At 37.0% G+C, this 19,645-nt stretch overlaps 1 protein-coding gene across 4 annotated transcripts; it reads left to right on the forward strand.

Annotated features, from left to right (window-relative positions):
* Positions 1-342: 342 nt before the first annotated feature.
* MTFR2 (mitochondrial fission regulator 2) lies at positions 343-18,258 on the forward strand. Of its 4 annotated transcripts, none has more exons than XM_039323399.1 (9): positions 343-4,073; positions 6,229-6,308; positions 7,536-7,658; positions 9,779-9,883; positions 11,145-11,263; positions 12,000-12,196; positions 12,904-13,207; positions 14,366-14,549; positions 16,652-18,258. In XM_039323399.1, the coding sequence occupies exons 2-9, from the start codon at positions 6,246-6,248 to the stop codon at positions 16,748-16,750; spliced, it is 1,194 nt and encodes a 397-aa protein (XP_039179333.1). In that variant the 5' UTR covers positions 343-4,073; positions 6,229-6,245; the 3' UTR covers positions 16,751-18,258. The 4 variants fall into 4 exon arrangements, with proteins under 4 accessions (XP_039179333.1, XP_039179350.1, XP_039179342.1 ...); XM_039323416.1 differs by having other exon boundaries at positions 343-4,037; XM_039323408.1 differs by lacking the exon at positions 343-4,073 and adding an exon at positions 4,103-4,225.
* Positions 18,259-19,645: the final 1,387 nt, after the last annotated feature.

Raw genomic sequence — 19,645 nt, forward strand, 5'->3', positions numbered from 1 at the left:
GAAGCTTTATATCTGTACTATGTGTAAAGCCATGAAGTAAAAGAACTAGATTAAAACCAGAATCATATGAACTAAAACTTTTTAAAATTACAGTTTAATCTTTTTTTTCTAATCACACTTATTTTAACCTTTTGTTAAAGTCTTGAAATACAAAACTGAACAATTCCTGTACTCATGGTGCCATTTTAATAACCTGTAAGGAACAGAAGCTAGTTTACACTAAATCATACTTGCCCTTTTATTTTACTAATGTGTACCATTTCAGCCATCAGGTTTTCAAGCATCGTGAAGCAGAATTTTTTTTTTTTTTTTTTTTTTTTTATAAAAATTCTGAAGCAGAATTTTTATCAAGCCTTTCTATCAGATATTAAACTAAATGTCAGTTTCAAGTTGAGACTTTCCTTATTATGACAGTTTGAAGTACATCTAAATTGATAAATTATAATATCTACATCAAATTGGATCTATTATGACAGATTAGTAGCCTTGCCACTGTAATGGCCACATGAAATCACAAATGAAACTAGATTGCAAACTAGACAGGGCTAAATGGATTGCAATGGTACTTGCAGACATCAAAATGTCTATCACTTCCTTGATGCCCAATAGACTTTCTGCCCCACCTCAGTTGGAGGGATGAGTTGGTGGGTGGATGCATATTTGTAGAGCTCAGTGTATAACATTTGTTTGCAGCAATACTTTTCAGCCTCCCAAAAGTCCCATTAGGCTGGTGAAGAGCAACTGAGAGGTAATTTGTCTTCCCAGAAATAAATAGCTTGTGCCTACTACTGCACTTTAAGGCCTCTCCCCCTCCCCCCCAGCTCATGTTATCCAAATTTCCGATGTTTCCCAAGCCCTGCAAAGTTTTCTCTCCTTGTGACTTTAAACATACATAGGTACCTACAATTGACAGACTAGGGAAAAGAATTATCAATTTTGTCTACAAAGATATTTGACAAAAATTATCAACATTATGTCGCAAAATTTGGCTTGTTTGTAAGGTTTTTTAAAAATGTAATCATTTTTATAAATCTTTGTAATTGGAATTGTTTTGCAAACAGGCACTCATTGAGGGTGCTGCCTTCTTTTTGACTTTTCTTTGTAGCTATTAGCATGCTGTAAATAAAAATTTCTGAGTGTTAAGAGAGAAGATAATTTGTATCAAGTGACAGAATATTTAGCTGATGAAGTATTCTGTTTCATGTTGTCCTGAATAATTTTAGTTCACCACTAAAGTCTTTGGATTATGGATGCATGCAACATTTGGATTTAAATCGCTTCAAACATAAAACAGCATTTCTCAAGCCTTTTGGAAGAGTTTCATCATAATAAGATTTTTTAAATAATATCTTGTGTTCAGAATGGTTCGAAACAATTTTTTTTTTTTTTGCATACTTCAGCTTGGAATCCCTTTCTAGCTATTTGGTTACTAACATAAATCAAAATCCTTGGGATTAAAATTTACTAAACATTTTAGTTCTCATAATGGTATATGGACACTGCATAGGTTAATAGGAGTGTGTCATTGATGGTTAGGTGATAATCCATGATTTCTTTTATCATGACCTGGTTCACAACATTAAGCTAAAAAGTAAGCTTTACTGACCACAGTAATTGGGCTTACGCATAACCTGAAACTAACTGGTGTATTACACTATGTAAACTCAGTCAATCTTCATTACTGTTAAAACAGTTAATTTTTTACAATTTGATTTATTTTTAATAAGATTTCTAGGTTGTCCAGCCCCAACAATTTTGTTCAGGTTAACAAATGCTAACAATATTTTTTTAAAAAATGAGGATAATGCAATTTAGATGGTTCAACAAGTAATTCTATCCTCCAATAATGGATAAACTACCACACCCATTACCCTGACTCTAACTACAACCCTAAAGCCTGAGGAAGTGTAATGTTTTTAATGTACTATTTTAAAGGCTGATAAGGTGGAATCATATGAATCTTGAGGTGGGGATGCACAGAAGGCCCACCTCCTGTAACTGATGAAACTAGAAGTAGCCAACTGTATCAGATGTTATAGGGTGGGCAGAAACCATAGGACACATATGTCCCTTAATTAGCTATGCTCTATGCCAGGGGTATCAAACTGCCGGCTTGCAGGCTGGATGCGTCATGCCCAAATTGCGCCCACTCCATTGTCAGCAATGGAAAAAAAGTCATGATACATCGTGACACGTCATGTCACGTGACGTTGCAAGTTTGACATCCCTGCTCTATGCCATAGAGGGCTTTTAACACTGACAGTTGCTCCCTTAAATTGTATTCCGAAGCAAAGTGGAACCTGTGTAGTTCCTGAAGCAGGGGTAACCGTGGGTATGGGTACAACCTGCCCATTACTTCTCATGCAGCTGTGGAATCACTGGTATCTTCCAAACGATTATCAAACCAACCCTTTTTACAGCGCATTGCAATAAGAAGGGTCTCCCAGTCAAAGAAAGGACACAACTGGTGAACAAGATTAGTGTGAAAGACCCTCCTGAACACAGCTGCTACCTGCCTATCAAGCACTGAGGGGCAAAGATGGAAGAATTTGCACTAGGAATCTCAAATATCCACAACCAATTTTGCTAGGGTTGAGGCTTGGTTTGTTTTTCCTCATCCAATCTTCAGAGCAAGTGCTGTAAAAGGTATTGGGGTTTTGCTGTTGTTTCTTTTAATCAGCAGGGAAAAAAACTACACAAAATAGTAAAAAATACATAGAAGAATAGATGGGCTTATGTTGCCTAGCAAAGTTAGGTAAAACACAATCTAATCTACAGGGAAAAAATACAGAAGAGTAATTGTGTTAGTACTAGTATCTGGAAAGGTGTTCTCTTAATTTGTTTTGACCCTAAAATAAAGGCCTGGGTAAAATACAAAAATAAGAAATGATGAACTAGTACTATCTGCCAAGCAGTCACATAAAAGGGGTTAGCCGCACATTAAACCAGCAAACAATATGCTGTGTTTGAAGACAAAAATATTGTGTGTTTTATAGTGCCATATTTAGGGAGTTCCACTTGGTTCTAATTCTAAGATCTAAGTGTAAAGGTCCGTGCTTTGAGGATAGACGGACAATATAAATACAGCAATGAATGGAGCAGCTCATATAATGTGGAAAAATACCCAGAAGACAATACTTGCTCAAGACTACTTTCATAATGTTTTCAGAAAATTCGGTAGGTTCATTTAAGAGTGCTATCAGCAAATAATAACTTTTCGTTCAGCCAATAAACAATAACGGACCTTAAACGTATTTTTGTAGTAGCAAAAAAGAAAAAAAAACAACTAAATTTTACTTCGGATGAAAAAGACAACCAGTGTGATTACTAGCAGTGCATATCTAAACGTTCCGTGAGAAAGTTCTCTAAACTAGGTAAAGTCTTGCAGTCAAGATAAATACACCGACAAACCATTAGCAGTAGAAGCAATATATGAGTAAAGGTCGTGGCGCACACGCGTACCAAAAGCCTTTTTTTTTTTTTTTTCTTTCCGGGTGATCAATGAATTCAGTTGCACGTAGGCCTCGCTCACGATCTCGTTGACATCAGAAACAGGAAAACAAGCAAACGTTTGATCTTCGAAGGCTAAGTTAGTTGGGAAGACGGAGCAATGCGGTTCAACGGGTGCAGCGGAACACGAGCGACGTGCAGCGGATCAAGTGTCCGGCACTAGTCTTAAGTCAGCGCCTTCTGCAAGGCCGAGCAATAGACCCGGCACATTCTTATTTAGAAATCGACTTTCTCCCCAGTTTGGGGGAAAAAAAATAAGCTTTCGCTTCTGCATCGTAAATTACGGAAATCCTGTGAGCGTGCTTAATTAAAAATACTTTTATTTTCCTCGAAATATCCATTCTTACTTTTCCTCTCTCAGGCATAGATCTATGAACAAAAAAGCAAGCTCTGTGATTGGTTTGAGCGTCAGCTGTTTCCCTGCTCCCGCCTGATTGGCTACACTGATTCACTCGCTCTCCCAATCCCACCAATCAAGAAAAGGGGTGCCAAGTTTTGATTGTCGCGGAGGGGAAGCTTCGAGCCCGGTACCGTCTCTCGCCGCTTTCCCGTAGTTACATTTGGTAAAGAGCTGGCGGGGGGGAGAGGTTGGGGGAGTCTCGCGAGGAGCTCGCGCAGGGGTACCAGCGAAAGGGTCGCCCCGCTGCTTGGTGGGCTTCGTCAGTGTTTCGCAGTTCTTCGACGGGCTGGCAGCTGTGAAACCGCCCCGTCCACGGTGGGTCCGGATGGCTCGCGTCTTGGCCCGCTTGCACCCTCGCCAAACTTCTGTTTGCTTTATCTGCATGTGGCTCTAAAGTGAATTATATAAAGACAATCCCACTGGTCAAATCCAGTAACCAGTTAGCCTTATGTGAAGAACGGTTCTTAAATCCCTGTTCAAAATGCTTTGGGAGTGGCCGTATTACTGCGAATGGCGTAATGCAAAACCAGTTTATATTCATATTTTGTCTGCTTTCTCATTTTTCTTTACATCGGAAGTATATACCAATGTATTTCGATGTTACCATTTCGAGTTAAGAACTAGAATTTAAAACACTTGTTGGAGTCACGTTTAAGTCTTTTTCTAATTTGCTAAGAGACCTTGTGAGATAAGTGTTTTGATAGCATACGAAGACATTTATTGTAAAACATTTTTGTATAAATGTTAGACGTATTTAAAGAAGTATGTAAATGCTTTCAATAAATGTTTTTTTTTATTTTGTAAATCTGATATTTCCCATGTCAATTTAAGAAAAACGATAAATGTTATATAGAAAACAAAAATGATATTTATGTTTGTGAAAGGATCAAATGCCAAACTTCTAATTCAGATATGTTTGGTACTATCAGATCTGGGATGTAAAAATCTGAATAACCTCCAAATAGTAGCAAAGAATTAGTAATACAGATAGTCCTTGATTTACAATCACAATTGAGCCCAGAATTTATGATATTTGTTAAGTGAATTTTGCCCCATTTTACGGCCTTTCTTGCCTCAGCTGATAGGTTTTGCCTCATTTTATGACCTTTCTCACTGCAGTCATTAAGTGAATCACTGCAGTTGATAAATTAGTAACCTGGATGTTAAGTGAATATGGCTTCCCATTGACTTTGCTTGTCAAAAGGCTGCAGAAGGTGATCACATGACCTTGGAACACAACATGGTCATCATAAATATGAACCAGCTGCCAAGCATCTGAATTTTGATCACATGATCATGGGGATGGTACAAAGGTTATAACTGAAAAATGGTCATGTCACTTTTTTTCAGTGCCATTGTAATTTTGAATGCTCACTAAATGAACTGTTGTAAGTAAGGACTACCTGTACTAAATCTCTTTTCCACTATTTTGTGACTGTCTGAATTTTTATTTTGTTAATCTCACAAGTAAAATTCTGATATATTGTTTTGTGCATAAAATACAAAACATCAACGATGTGATTAGAATTAAAAACTAATATGGTAAGCCATCCATGTAAATTATAAATTATTTTAATGGTATGCTGATATCTGGCATTTTGGTAAATGGATCCCTCTGAACTTATACAAGATCGTAGCTTGTACACATGCAACAATACCTAAAGCTATTACTATTTATAATATTGAGAAAATGAATCTGAGAGACTGGTACTTGGATCAAAGCATCTTTCCAAACCAGCCATCTTGCATTCAGAGATGGATATCTTGAATAATCCAAACATAATTCATAAGTTTCATTCCAGCATAGGCGGAATGACATGAAAGGTTTTGCAATTTTCCCTTGTGTGAGAAAAGTGAGTTTTCACTTTAAGCCATAGTCAACCTTTGTCCTGACCAATAAATGTATATATTGCACTGGAAAATTCAACAAAAAGATTCTTGTGATTTCTAGAATTGTTTCCCATTGGTTTCCATCCAATTTTTCCACTGCTTGAATTTTTTTTTCTCTAAGTATCTCATGATTCTGTCACAAACAGTTTGGAAAAGATTTTGTTTGTTTGTTTATATGTGTTAAACTATATAGGAGAATGCACACATATAGTATGTAGGCAAGCTGATTTTTTGTAACTTTAAATCAATCTTATTTTCCTAGCATTGCTTTCTGTTGTTCACAATTGAATATCACAAGCTGCTTTGCATTATGTTTATAAATTGGGTACTGGCATGAAACTAAATGTAATGTATTTTTTTTCTTGCAGCTAAAGTAAATAGTTACTGAACTCTTCTGAGTTCATCAATTTTAATTTGTGTCTTAACAGATTACACTGTTTTCTAAATGTCTCTGCTATTGAATCTCTTACGGCAATTGCTGGAATATTATGGTGTGGTCCCAGAACCGGTAAGCAGATAAGTCTGAAAAACAAATATGTTTTTGCATGATTTTTTTTATATTAAAGGGTATACAGTTCCATACCACTTCTCTTTCTCTTGTCTTCTGAGAATTTCAGCCTATCTCTGTACAGGTGGTCCTTGACTTAAAACCATTTGTTGAAAAGTGACTTACAACCACTCCTTGCACTTAACCATCGCAGTGTCCCCATGAACAAGATGCGTGCACTTGACATGGATTTATGAGGGTTGCAGTGTGCCAGGTTCATGTGATCTCCATTTGCAACTTTCTTTAGCTTCTGAAAGGCAAAGTCAATGGGGGAAGCCAATTCACTTAATGACTGCAGCAAAAAAAAATAAAATTCAGCATGTTTCACTTAACAGTTGTCTCACTTAGTGATAGAAGTTCCGGTTCCAATTGTGGTTGTAAGTTGAGGACTTCCTATAGTTTAATGCAGAACCTTTTAAAGACAAGTGCCCAAAAACTGCCTCCGCCCCATCCCGCCTGCTCTGCCCTGCCCCCATCCTGCCTCGCTCCGCCCACCCAAAGGGCCACTCACCACCTCCACAGCCTGCCGCAGATTGCCCAAGCAGCCCAGCAGTGCCATGGTGGCCACGCCCTCCGTCCGCACCACACAGCATTAACTGCGCGATAGGGCATGAGGGTGGAGTCTTGTCCCCGCTGCCTGGCTGTCATGTCTTTGGCTGTGCTGCTTTGCGTGGGCCATGCTCTGGAGTGACTCTTCTCCAGGGGGGCTACTGGTGAGGCCGCGGGGGAGGTGGGACTGGGGCAATGGTGTGTGTGCCCACAGAGAGGGCTCTGAGTGCCACCTCTGGCACACGTGCCATAGGTTCGCCACCACTGGTTTAGTGCTGCAAATGGAATGGAATTTGAAGTTTACCTTTCAAGTCGATTGCTGTTAGTAGCCGTGAACTGAGCGCCACATATTCCTGAAGCTAAATTTATTTTAATCATGCTGCAAATGACACAACTAGCAGTGGTGAGAAATCACAACCTTAGTATACACATATTTACATTACTTAGAAGCAGCTGCCTGCTGTGTTTTACTATAAATAACTTTAAATTATAATTTTATACCTCTTCACTGTAAATAATATATCTGTTAAAAGTGTTTTTGCAGCCCACCTATGGTAGCCCTAATGTTACAAAAATTGTACAACTGAAGTTCCCATTTGGAGCTAAGTCACTTGTTTTGTTCTTTTTCTTCCAATTCAGGCCTTGCAAAGGTGTAAATTTTATCTCAATGGCCTTGTTCGTATGATTGGATCTCGTCTTTCTTCAAATGCCTTTTCAAGAAGATACTTCCAAGAATTATGTATCATTTCCAGGAATTGTTTGGTGAGGTCATCAATACTCCCCCCCCCTTTTTTATTTCTAGAGGTTATATTAAAATATGTAGATATTTGTGTATTGATTGCATCCATTTTGTTTCATATTACCTTTTCAGCCTTAGATAGCTTGCTTTCTTAATTTGCCATTGCTATTAATAGGGAATGAAAACATACTGGCATTTACCTACTGGTAGCATCTCCAACAACAGAATTCTACCCTCTTAGAGAGGGGGAAAGGATAGTTCAATCTGTATATCTCACAAATATTTCCTCTGTAGGACTGGAAGTTCCTATAGGATACTATGGAAGATGGCACAGGGGGCTATAAATTTCCATCCCTTTCCATTGTCAGGGCTTTCTGGTACCTTTCACAGAATGAAAGTGTCTTTTGTAAGCAGAACTTGAATCTAACTTTTATAAAGCAACATTTTAATTTTTTTTAATAATTTAAAAAAATACAGGTAGTCCTTGACTTACAACTTCATTTAGTGACCATTTGAAGTTACAATGGCACTAAAATAGTGACTTATGTCCATTTTTTCACACTTATGACCATTGTAGCATCCCCATAATCATGTGATCAAAATTTAAATGCTTGTCAATTGACTCACATTTATGACGGTTGCAGTGTCCCGGGGTCATGTGATCACCTAGTGTGACCTGACAAGCTGTCAAGGTTCCGATAGACAAGACCAAACAAATTAGAACTCCGAGGCTTGAGATTTCCTCAAAGAACACATTTATTGATTACATAGCATCGGCACGGTCAAAAGTGAAACCAAGCCTGAAGTTCCCTTCAGAAAGCAACAATATTACAAAGTTGAACTCCCCACCCCAGAGCTATGCAATTAGCTGCGTTCCCCAATAGAAGAGTTTGGCAGGCTTTCTAACTAAATGCTCCAGCCCCTATCTAACTGACAGAAATGATCTTGGTTCCCACGGGACAGTAAAATGTTTAGACTAGTAGAAATCCTCCATCCCTCTCCGAAGCCTGTGGCAACTGAGAACGAAGGAAATGGCTGCAGCCAGGTTTGTTGTAGAGTTGACACAAGCAAAGTCAATGGGGGGGGGGAAGCAGATTCACTTAACAACCATGTTTCTAACTAAACAGCTGCAGTGATTCACTTAACAACTGTGGCAAGAAAGATCATAAAATGGGGCAAAACTGACTTAAAAAATGTGTCATGCCTCCGTCTGAGCCTGAATCTGCAGAGGAAAATGAACTGGAACAGGACCCTATGGAGGCCTGGCTTCAGAGGAATGTGGGGAAGAGCAGACCAAGGCAGGCCAGGGCCCTTCAGGATTGGAACAGGAGGAACAGGAAAGGCAGAGTTCAGGCGATGAGCAAAGGCCACCCCCACCTGATCCTAGAGCACAGAGAATGGAGAGAAGGAGGGAACAACGCAGGCAGGCAGGCTCAGTTACTCGTAGGCTCAATTACTCGGGAGGAGAGCATTGCCCTTCTCCACAAGGAACACCTGGAGATTGAGATTTAAGAAGACGCTGTGGGAAGGGGCATTTGTTGGGAACAAATGCTGATTCTTGGAGTGTTGTGTATCGTTGCTGATCTTTTCTTCTGTGACTTCTGTTTGGAAACCTGGAAACTCGAACTGTATTTCAGATTCTCTCTTTTGAAAACTGCTCAGGCAAGCTAGGATTCAAACAGACTCATTAAGTTTACGTTTTCTTCCTTGTTATCTCTATGGCCTTGAATACTTTCTTATGCTAATCAGACTGTATTTGAACCTATTTTCAGCCAGAGTCGGCTGAAGAGGTGTGTGTGTCCTTTTGTTGGAGGCTTGCCAGCAAATGTGGGAGCATTTGGGGAAAATTTGGAGCAATAAAAGAACTGTTTGAATTGCCAGCTGACTGCATTGCCTCTGCTGTGCCCTGGGTCATCACAAAATGTTTTACTTAGCAACATAAATTTTGAGCTCCATTGTGGTTATAAGTTGAGGATTACCTGTACTAATTAAATAATTGTAAATCATATTATATTTTCTTTACTATATCAGATATACCAACATTTAGTTGATATATAGTTAAAATAGTTAATTAACTTTTATGCAATTTTTTTTTCATTTAAAAATGTTTCTATTTAACTTCAACAATTTTTTCAACCCTTAGATATCCTGGGTTTCAGAACGAAAAAGATACGGATCTACCCGAAGTTTTGTTCGTAGATTGGGAGCATGTCTTACATTAATTCCTTTTTCAAGACCTCACTTTCAGGTATATGAGATATTTGCAAAGTTTAGAATTAATAACTTGTTAATTTATTTTTTTTTCCAATATTGCTATATATAGCATGGATTAATAGAGAAAACATATTTATCATTTGGGGAAAAGTTGCACATGAATTAATAGAAATGCATTTTAAATAACAGTGGCCATTGTAAAATAATAAGTAAAAAAGATTTAAATTTATATGTCATAGTTGCCTAGATTTTTATGAATATATAATTGAAATATCAAAATAGATAACTAATTGCAGCTTTCAAAAGCCGAATTTCAGACAATGAATGAACTCCTTCTTGCTACTTTGAATAATGTTTGAATGCAGTTTGTTAAAATTTATGATACCGAGTATATACATCGTTGTATGCTGCTGCTGTTATACTTCAGGTGAAAAATGGTGCAACTGTCACTATTAAAAATGAATTGGAAAACATTATCTTATCACCTTAGTATTCATTCTGAGGGAGATTAATAAGGATTTTAGTCATTGTATTTTAAATATCTTTAAAAGTTATATAGGAAATCTTACTTACTTTAGCTCCTTACCTAAAAATGGATGAGTAGAATTTTGAAAGATCTAAAAATTGTTGAAGGATTAGTATTATCAGTGTTAAATAATACTAATAATGAACAGTATATCTTAATTCTTTTGTTTACACTTATCAGAGCTACTTGCAGGGACATGAGGAGGGGTAGAAATAACAAAGAGTTAGGTGGTTCTTGCTTAGCAACCACTCAATCAGTGGCCGTTGAAATGCACTTTTGTACTTACAATGGTTGTAGCATCCAGCTTGCCATTATGATATTGCAGTGTCCTGTTTGTGACCTTATCTACCAGATTCCTACAGGCAAGTTCAGCGGGAAAGCTGGCAGGAGGTCACAAATGGCGACCACATGATGTCCTTTCCATAAGCACTTGGGGTGATTTGCTTAACAATGGTAACCAGAGATGCCAGAATGTCTATTGCTAAATCATGTAATGTCATGATTTACAACTGCTTTACTTACCCTGTAATTCTAGTCCTAAATTAGTATCTGTAAGCACTGCAATATCACAGTGCAAGCACGGTGCTTGCATACCAATATGGTTCATTCTAATGAAACTGGTATTCTGCAGACTCTTCTGCTCCTTCATTGCTTCTTTTCTATTGCGAAGGTTTGATATTAGAACAAATATGCATCTTTTAGACAACTGCTAGAAAGCTAATAATTAAAAACAATTGTTTTATATAAAAGTGTGTTTATGATGCTTTAGCTGGTCCAAAGTCTGAACTCTTTAGAAGAACAATACAGCATCGTTAATTCTGTTCAGCTGTCTCTTGCCGATGCCTTATGGATGGTAGATGAAGACAGAAATCCATGCACTAAATTCAGGCAAGTAAAACCAACTAGACTTTTTCACGTATTGTCAGGTGCAAGCCAAAGATGACCCAATTAATCCAATTAATTCCAATCTTTTTTTTTTTTTTTTGCTTATACCGAATGGACAGAATCTTGCCAAACTAAAACTATAATCTTCTACTCTCATAGAACTATCCTGAGGGATTCCAGGATGTGGCTTCTCTATCAATCTTCCCCCTTTCCCCATCCAACTTAGGACGGCACATTCTCCTAATCTGGGTTTCTCTCTGATGGAATCACTATCTTTATTCAGTCAATGATTTATATGCTATAATTAAGAAAATTAAAAATAGTGACATAGAGCTTAACCCTGTAAAATTACAGCGCTATAAGGAATTGAGAAGATTTAAATAAATAAGAAAGCAAATCATAATTAACTCTTACTGTTGATTGATTAAGTATCAGTATTTTTGAAATGGAATGGTTTTGTGCACACAGTCATCAGTTTATGGATTTTGAAAAACCAATGCAATGCAAATAACAGAAGCCCTGATGCTATAAAAATACATTTATTTTTCTGTTTAGGGTGCTATTTATAGCCAATTGTTTGGCCTAAACCCTTCTGAATTCAGTGCTACTTCTGTACATATGATTGTGTTGTAAACATTTCAGTCTACGTGTTAGGCTTGTGAGTTCACTTTATTCCCAAATGTCTTGGCTTTTGGAATGCTTACATTTATTTACACAGTGGTATCCTGATATTTTCTAGATTTGAGGACTGGAGAGGGGTTGCCACTCCATCTGTACTTTCTTTGCCAATTACTCCAAAAGAAAAAAATGAAAAAACAACTGTTGTGGGTGAAGATGCATTCCAAAAAATTCATGTTCTTGAAAATGAATTAGCACATCTTCGTAAACAGATTGCTGCAATTTTGGCAGCAGATAGGGCAGTAAATGATCAATCCCGTAAGTATGTCTATCTGGATTCAAATGAATGTGTTTCTATGTGTTTTTCTTGTTCCTAATGATACTAAGTCATATTGCCATCTGACGGCAGCTTTTATGTAGAAAATTGTTTTGCTTATAATTGCTTCAGGTTATGTTTGCACCTAAGATTTACTCATTTTACCACCAACAGTAAGAGAAGATGAGCCCAGATTCTTTCTAAACATAAAACAACTAATTAACTTACTGGGCAGGGGAGATATTGGACTTTGAGCTTGAATCTTTAAAAAATTGCACATTTATTTCTACTTATTTTTAAGAAAGATGTGCATGTGTTTCTTAGATTCCAATGTGCCACTTGACAAATTTCTTTTGAAATGGAGGACATTTTTTTAAACAGATGGCATGGAAATTTCTTTTCAGAGGAAAAAAAATGAATTCTCAAATTTTGTATTTTATTATTAATAAGAACGTTAAAGGAATGTAGCCCAGGGTGAGAGATGAGATCAAAATTATCTAATCATCCTTGTGATTAATTAGTATCGAAACCAGTGTCGTGTAGTTTTGCTTTTCTGTCTTTTGATTTCATTAGCTTCTTTATTTATGCTTTCTGGTTTTCAAATGTAATACTGTTCTAAAATAAGCAGTCACTATTTGGTATTTACATTTATTCATCAACGCTACAGGTGCCTGTTTTAATATTACCTCTCTCTTCAACTGTCTAATAGGTTCAGATACTGGGACTTTATCAAACACTCCTAATAATTTTCTGCAGCCAGGAATGTTTTCTACGCCAGCTCCTACTTCTCTTTGTAACGTAGTCATACCTCCACCTCCACCACTGCCACCTTCATTTGTGTTAAAATCTGATTTTGATTCCCGTAATTCGGCAGTTCAGCTTATTAAACAACGTCGGGCTATAAAGACTGAAAAGATTAAAGACAATGCTGAACATCAGACAGTTAAAGTTATTCCTGATATGATGGATGTTCTCAAGGATATAAATAATGTTAAACTCAGAGCTATTGAGAAGTAAGTTGAACAAAATGTAAGTTCTTTTTTTTAAAAAAAGTGCTGTTACCAACTTATGAAACTACGTGGCTTGGTTCTTAGTTATCTTCCATGAGAAGCAGCCCAGCGCTTCACTTTAAAGGGGTGAAGGAGCCTGAAACTCAGTGCCACCACTGTCTTTTCAGTGGCTGTCCTGGTCCTTAGGAATAGCAATTGGTTTTCACCCTGACCGCCTCCCCAGGGTGTGTAGGGCACAATTCTGCCTTGGTTTCATTACAGCTTGGTTTGGTTAATTTGATTCTGTTCTATGTTTTCATTAGGGCCTTTCATTTTTATGCCTTTGATTTTTGTAATTTGTTTTTGTCTATTGTCCTTGTACATTGACAAGGGATTTAGTAGTTTATAAAAGTAATAAATAAATTTCCTTAGGGATTTAGTAGTTTATAAAAGTAATAAATAAATTTCAGCCTTGCAAAGAATATTCCTTTCTGGAATAGGTTTACTTGGAAGAGCTAGGAGTTTAGTTCTTGCTTTTAAACAGTACAGATAGCCCTCAAATTATGGGCGGCTGCTTAATGGTTGTTTGAAGTTGCTGCAAACTTGAAAAAAGTTACTTAAAATCTGGCCTTGAAGTTACAACTGTTGCACCGTCCTTGAGGTCATGTGATTGGGCACTTGGCAACCAGCTTACATTTATGACTGGTAGCAGTGTCTTGCAATCACACAATCACTTTTTGTAACTTCTTTTGCCCTTTTTAGCATAAAACACCTATTGGATAAACTAGTTTTGGATACACAGCCACATGATTCATTGAACAAACAAGTGATTCACTTAACAACCATTGTAAAATCAACTCCAGTCACATAGTAACTCACGAGTGCAATGTCTCATTAACAAAATTCTGGGGTCAGCTGTGGGTTGTAAGACTAGGAGTACCTGTAGAGTAAAAAAAAAATAGCAGAGTACAGTTGAAACAGAATGCTGACTGCTGTATAGCTCCCTGCAAAACAACATGTGCAATATTGCTACAGTTCATAGGGCAATCAAGGGTCCTCTAGAACGGAGGATGCTGAATAAATTAGAACAAAAGCAGATTGGAATGTATAATACATGCTTTGATTTTTCAATAGCAATGTCTTGCGTTAGAAATTACACATGTTCTGCTTTTCTTTCTCCAGATCTCCTGGAGGTACACCTCTACCCAAAAGAAATAAAATAAAGCAATCTCAGTGGGATCCAGCAGCTTTAATAGCAGAAGCTCTTAAAGAGAAATTTGCATCACAAAGCAGTCGTGATGATTCATTTGACAAAGAGAACAGTTCTTATGGCACTTCACCATTTTCTAGTCCAGATACTCCAATGGTATAGATATGGTTCTTTTCTTAAAGTAGTTTTTTTTTTCATTTGAATAAGATTCGTAATCATACAGAAGAAAAAATATTCTGGGGATGAAAAAAAAAATCAAGATAAATATTATATAGATAATCCAGAGACAGAACTTAATGATCACAGCTGGAACTGTATTCTTATTTGTATCCCATGAAACATTGAACATATGGGAGGGTTCACGGCTCTTGAGTGATTTGGAATGGTAGTTCAGAGTCTAGAATTATTGTAAGTATTGTATTACTTTCTCACAGTGCTCTGAATAGGAGACTTGTATTTTCCCCTGTCTCTAGTCTTTTCTGCGATGCTTGATGATGGATGCTTTTTATATGTTCTTTAAAGTTTAATACAGGTAGTCCTCATTTAGAGACCACAGTTGGGACCACCCATTTTTTCGCTAAGCAAAGTGGTTGCTATGTGGAAAATCATCTAACTTCAACTGTGCTTTCCAGCTCAAAGTGACAATACTGTTCTGTTTCACATCTTCAGCTTTTATTTGCTCCTAACCACTCCCCTGGTCTTTGGAATGCTCACCCTGGCACTGAGATCATTAGGAAGAAGGGAAATAATGTTTGTATTTATACATATTTATATTTATTGCAGAAGAAGGGAGTATGAGAGAGTAAGCAGGCACAAAATGGAGAATACATATTGAAAGCAATGCGCTTGTGCTGGCAGCTACAAGGGTGCTGTGCAAACAGTTTTGTGTATTTACAACTGTGTGCCTTTTTATCCTGTCCTCTCCATGTTTTCTGCTCTGTTGGGGTAAGTGGATGAGTCAGCCACAGGAGAGATTGCCTATAGAAATCACTTGCTTTCCTTCCACACCTTGCAGAGTGGAGAGATTGGAAAGGAAGAGATTATAAGAGAATAAAACACACAAAGCAGAATACACTGAGGTATTTACATAGCATGTTAGTGGCTGCCAGCATCAGCACCTGGCTTTCAGTGTATATTCCTCATTGTGTACCTGCTTAGTTTCTTGTAATCTCTTCTCTCCAATCTCTGTTCTGCAAGAGGTGGAAGGGGGAAAAATAAAGGTCAGGTGTAGACACCAGTGCTGACTAATAGCAATCACATGGTTGAGTGACAGCACCATAGTTGCTGAACGAGACAGTAAGTGAGGACTACCTGTGTACATATTAGAAATGTTTAATATAGACAATTGTTTAATATAGACAACTGTTACTGTGATAAGTTGCATCAATTCAATTTATGACTGGCTTTGGTGGATAAATGACAGCTGGAATGAGAAGGCATTTGGTCAATATAGGATTTGAGAGCAATATTATGCATTGATTCTTGTCCTATTTGTCTGAGCACTTTTAAAAGATAGCACTGTTGAGTCCATTTCTTTGTTGATAATTGTGGTTAGCATGTGGTTCCTCAGCATCCTTTTGGCATTCAAAGGGCCCTGATTTTCAGATTATATACAGTTCTAGGGTTAGACACCATCACAATGCTTGTGATAACCATCTATCACTCATTGTATGAAAGCTGTGATGAATTGAAGTAAGGTAATAAGCTGAGATTCAGTCAGGCCAATTGAAAGTTTTCCTCGGAAGACAGACTAATAGGCCAGAGATATTGCCTGTTCTGAAAGGAACTGAACTCTTCCGAAAAAATGGTTTTATAACTTCTGCATCAATTGTTCTTTTTAGGCTATAGATTTGATGCTCTGTTAAATGAACCTTTGCTCTCTTTTAGCTGGTACCCATGTAGCAGTGTTCCTAGACTCAGGGAAATCTTTCTACTATGATCCTTGTCTTAATCATCTCCCATTTAAACCACTGTTGTGGATCCTACATGGTTTTGCTAATGAAGCTGTAAATAATATAAGATAACAGCTCAATTGCTGACAATATTACATAAATCACACGCCAATTCCACTGGCTTCCATTCTGTTTCAATACATGCTGAAAATGCTAGTACAGTTTTTCTTTGACTTTAATTATATTGTCCACTTTTAAAAATGAATTATTTATTCTTTAGATTTATTATATTTTATATATTTTAATTTGTATGTCACCTTGAATCAAAAAGCAATACAATTAGAAATAAAATGTTTTTGATTACAGGTTGACTATCGCATTTTGAAACCAAGCACGAAGCAGAGACTTAACAAAACTGAGAAACTAATAAATTCATCATCTTCAAAATCAAAACTTCATATGTAGCCATGATGTTGATCTTGTGGGACCAGCTATGACTATTAAGGACTCTTTTCTTTGATTGCATTGTACAAATACTTACAAATCTAATTGTTCTGAATTGTGCTAACAGAGTGTTTACATGAATTTTTTATTGCATTTTTTATCATCTATAAATCTACAGGTTTTTTGTATCAGTTTTATGATATTTATGCAAAGTGTTAAGGCCAGTGAGTAAATGTGTAAAAAGATAGTAATATGGAAACAAAATATAGAGGGAAAAGTTACATTTTAACCTAGTTTAAACAAAAATACTATATTGTTAAAAAAATGACACCTTCCTAAAAAGATTATGTTACTTCCTTGATATATGGAAAGAATCATTTTAAGTTTCCCTAACTGATGCTTATACCATTTGCTTCCTCTTGTGTACAAATGAACTTTCTGCTGTTGTGAATATAGTGGATGATCATGAAGAAACAATGGGATCTATATTGATATTTGACATTTATGATACAAATGTTACTAATGTGACTTCTTAGTATCTCTGTAAATTTATTTTCTGAAATAGCTTTTTTAATGTATGTGCAGATTGTTATACTTTTTCACAGCTTAAATGTATCAAGTTTTACAGTTCTTGTGTGTTTGTCAATGTTTATGGAGGGCCATAAGCTCTCATTAATAATAAGCCCCTTGTCTTGTAATGCCCAGATGCTAAACATAGGGGACTCATCTAAAATTAGTTCACACATCTCCACAAATAGCTAAATCAGCTTTGTCTGATCTGGTTCCAGAAGCAGTAGGCAGCAGTCACTGTGAATCCCAAGAACTAAAAGTTGCCTATTGTAAATGTATGTGTACCATTTCTGCTGGTATGTTCCTCATTTTTATAGTTATTTGCAATTTTCTTCTGTATACAATTTGAAATTGTATTGTTCCCGGCAGTGATCCTTTCAACTGGAAAACTTTGATAACAAGAATAAATCTAGCCTAAGATAGTTGGTTTCCTTATCAAATATGTAGGTGCTTCTTTCTGGGAGTATATTGACTCATACTTCGCTGTTGTATGTTGTTACAGGCTTTTTTCTTGGGTAGGAAATATTTCTGCACTTATATTTGCAGAGATGTACAATGAAATTTTAGCAATTATTTGTAATTTGCATTGGGATGTTTCAACTAATATATTTAGGCACCTTCCTTAGTAGTTGAGTCTTTAATTTAATTTAAAGTGGCTTGCATGTAGCTTTTTTATTAAAAAAAAAAAAGGGCTGTGCCAAATAGTTACCCTTACTAGAAGAAAACATCTGAAACAGTGTATGATTTATTCTGCTTAGTAGGCTAGTTTCTTATTTTCCAGAGTGATAACATCATATATACTGTATCAAATCTTCAGAACATTGTCTTCTACCTGTAGAAAAATGTGAACGCTCTTTCTTTCAGGAAGAGACAATCTCTAATTACTATTACTATGGATCATTGCACAGTCAGCCAGATGTTCAGACTGGATTTGGCATTTTGTCTAACTATCGAGTCCTTACCCAGGACTTGGGATAGGCAGATGTGGATATTTGATGGTATTACAGATATCGTCGCAGGATGGAAGCAGTTCCTAGTAAGGCTGCCTTTTGCAATTGACTAATAGCAAATTTGTCAATGCCAATGGTGTTCAAGTGGTGCTCCAGTTGTTTTGGGATTGCATCCAAGGAGCCTATTACTATTGGCACTACCCTTGCTTGCTTTTGCCACAGTCTTTCTATTTCTATTTGTAGGTCTTTGTATTTTGTTATCTTCTCCAGTTCTTTCTCTTCTATTCTGCTGTCTCCAGGCACTGCCACGTCCACTATCCAGACTTTTTTGTCTTTCTTATCGACAATTGTTAAGTCTGGGGTGTTATGTTGCAGGTGCTTGTCTGTTTGAATTCTGAAGTCCCAGAGCAGTTTAATTTTATCATTTTCTATGACTTTCTCTATTTTATGATCCCACCAGTTTTTGCTTACAGGCAAATGATATTTTTTGCAGATCTTCCAATGCACCATTGTTGCTACTTTGTCATGCCGCTGCTTGTAGTCAGTCTGTGCAATCTTCTTGCAACAGCTTACCAGGTGGTCCACTGTTTCTTCAGCTTCTTTGCATAGGCGGCACTTACTGTCTGTTGCTGTCTTCTCAATTTTGACTTTATATGCATTTGTCCTTAAGGCTTGGTCTTGTGCAGCCAGAATTAGTCCCTCGGTCTCTTTCTTCAATTTTCCTGCTCTTAGCCATTGCCAGGTCTTGTTATTATCTGCTTTCCCAGCTATTTTTTTAATGTATTGGCCATGTAGTGCTTTGTCTTCCCATGCCTCTATTCTGTTCTTCATTTGGTCTTTCTTGTAGGCCAGTTTGGTCTCTCCAGTAGTAGTAAGCCTTCCTGATATACTAATTTCAGTGCATCTTCATCATTGTTCTTCAGATATTCTTCCAAAGCCATTTTTTCTTCTTCAACCATCTGATGTACTTGTAGCATTCCACGCCCACCTATTTGCCTTGGTAGATAAAGTCTATCAATGTCACTGCGTGGATGAAGGGCATGATTCATTGTCATTATTTTTCTGGTCTGCCTATCCATTGCTTTTAGTTCTGCTTGAGTCCAGTCCACTATTCCAGCTGTGTACCTAATGACTGGGATTGCCCAGGTGTTGATTGCCTTTATGGTATTTCCTCCATTGAGTTTGGACTTTAAGATCTTCTTCACTCTCTTGATGTATTCACCTCTAATCTTTTTCTTGACTTCAGTGTGCTTGATGTTGTCAGCTTGAAGGATACCCAAGTATTTGTAGTAATCTTCCTCATCCAGACTCTTAATGTTATTTTCGTGAGGCATCTTGATTCCTTCAGTTTTCACTACTTTTCCTTGTTTGATAGATTATTATTATTATTATTATT

This window comes from Crotalus tigris, unplaced genomic scaffold (genome assembly GCF_016545835.1).
Source record: "Crotalus tigris isolate CLP2741 ecotype Arizona unplaced genomic scaffold, ASM1654583v1 scf7180000017611.44802233496:7321179, whole genome shotgun sequence".
Taxonomy (NCBI): Eukaryota; Metazoa; Chordata; class Lepidosauria; order Squamata; family Viperidae; genus Crotalus; species Crotalus tigris.

Coding starts and splice junctions, on each gene's coding strand:
- MTFR2 (XM_039323399.1), top strand. CDS start 6,246: ATGTCTCTGCTATTGAATCTCTTACGGCAATTGCTGGAATATTATGGT. Junction 11,264..11,999: donor AATCCATGCACTAAATTCAG/GCAAGTAAAACC, acceptor GATATTTTCTAG/ATTTGAGGACTGGAGAGGGG. Junction 13,208..14,365: donor AAACTCAGAGCTATTGAGAA/GTAAGTTGAACA, acceptor TTCTTTCTCCAG/ATCTCCTGGAGGTACACCTC.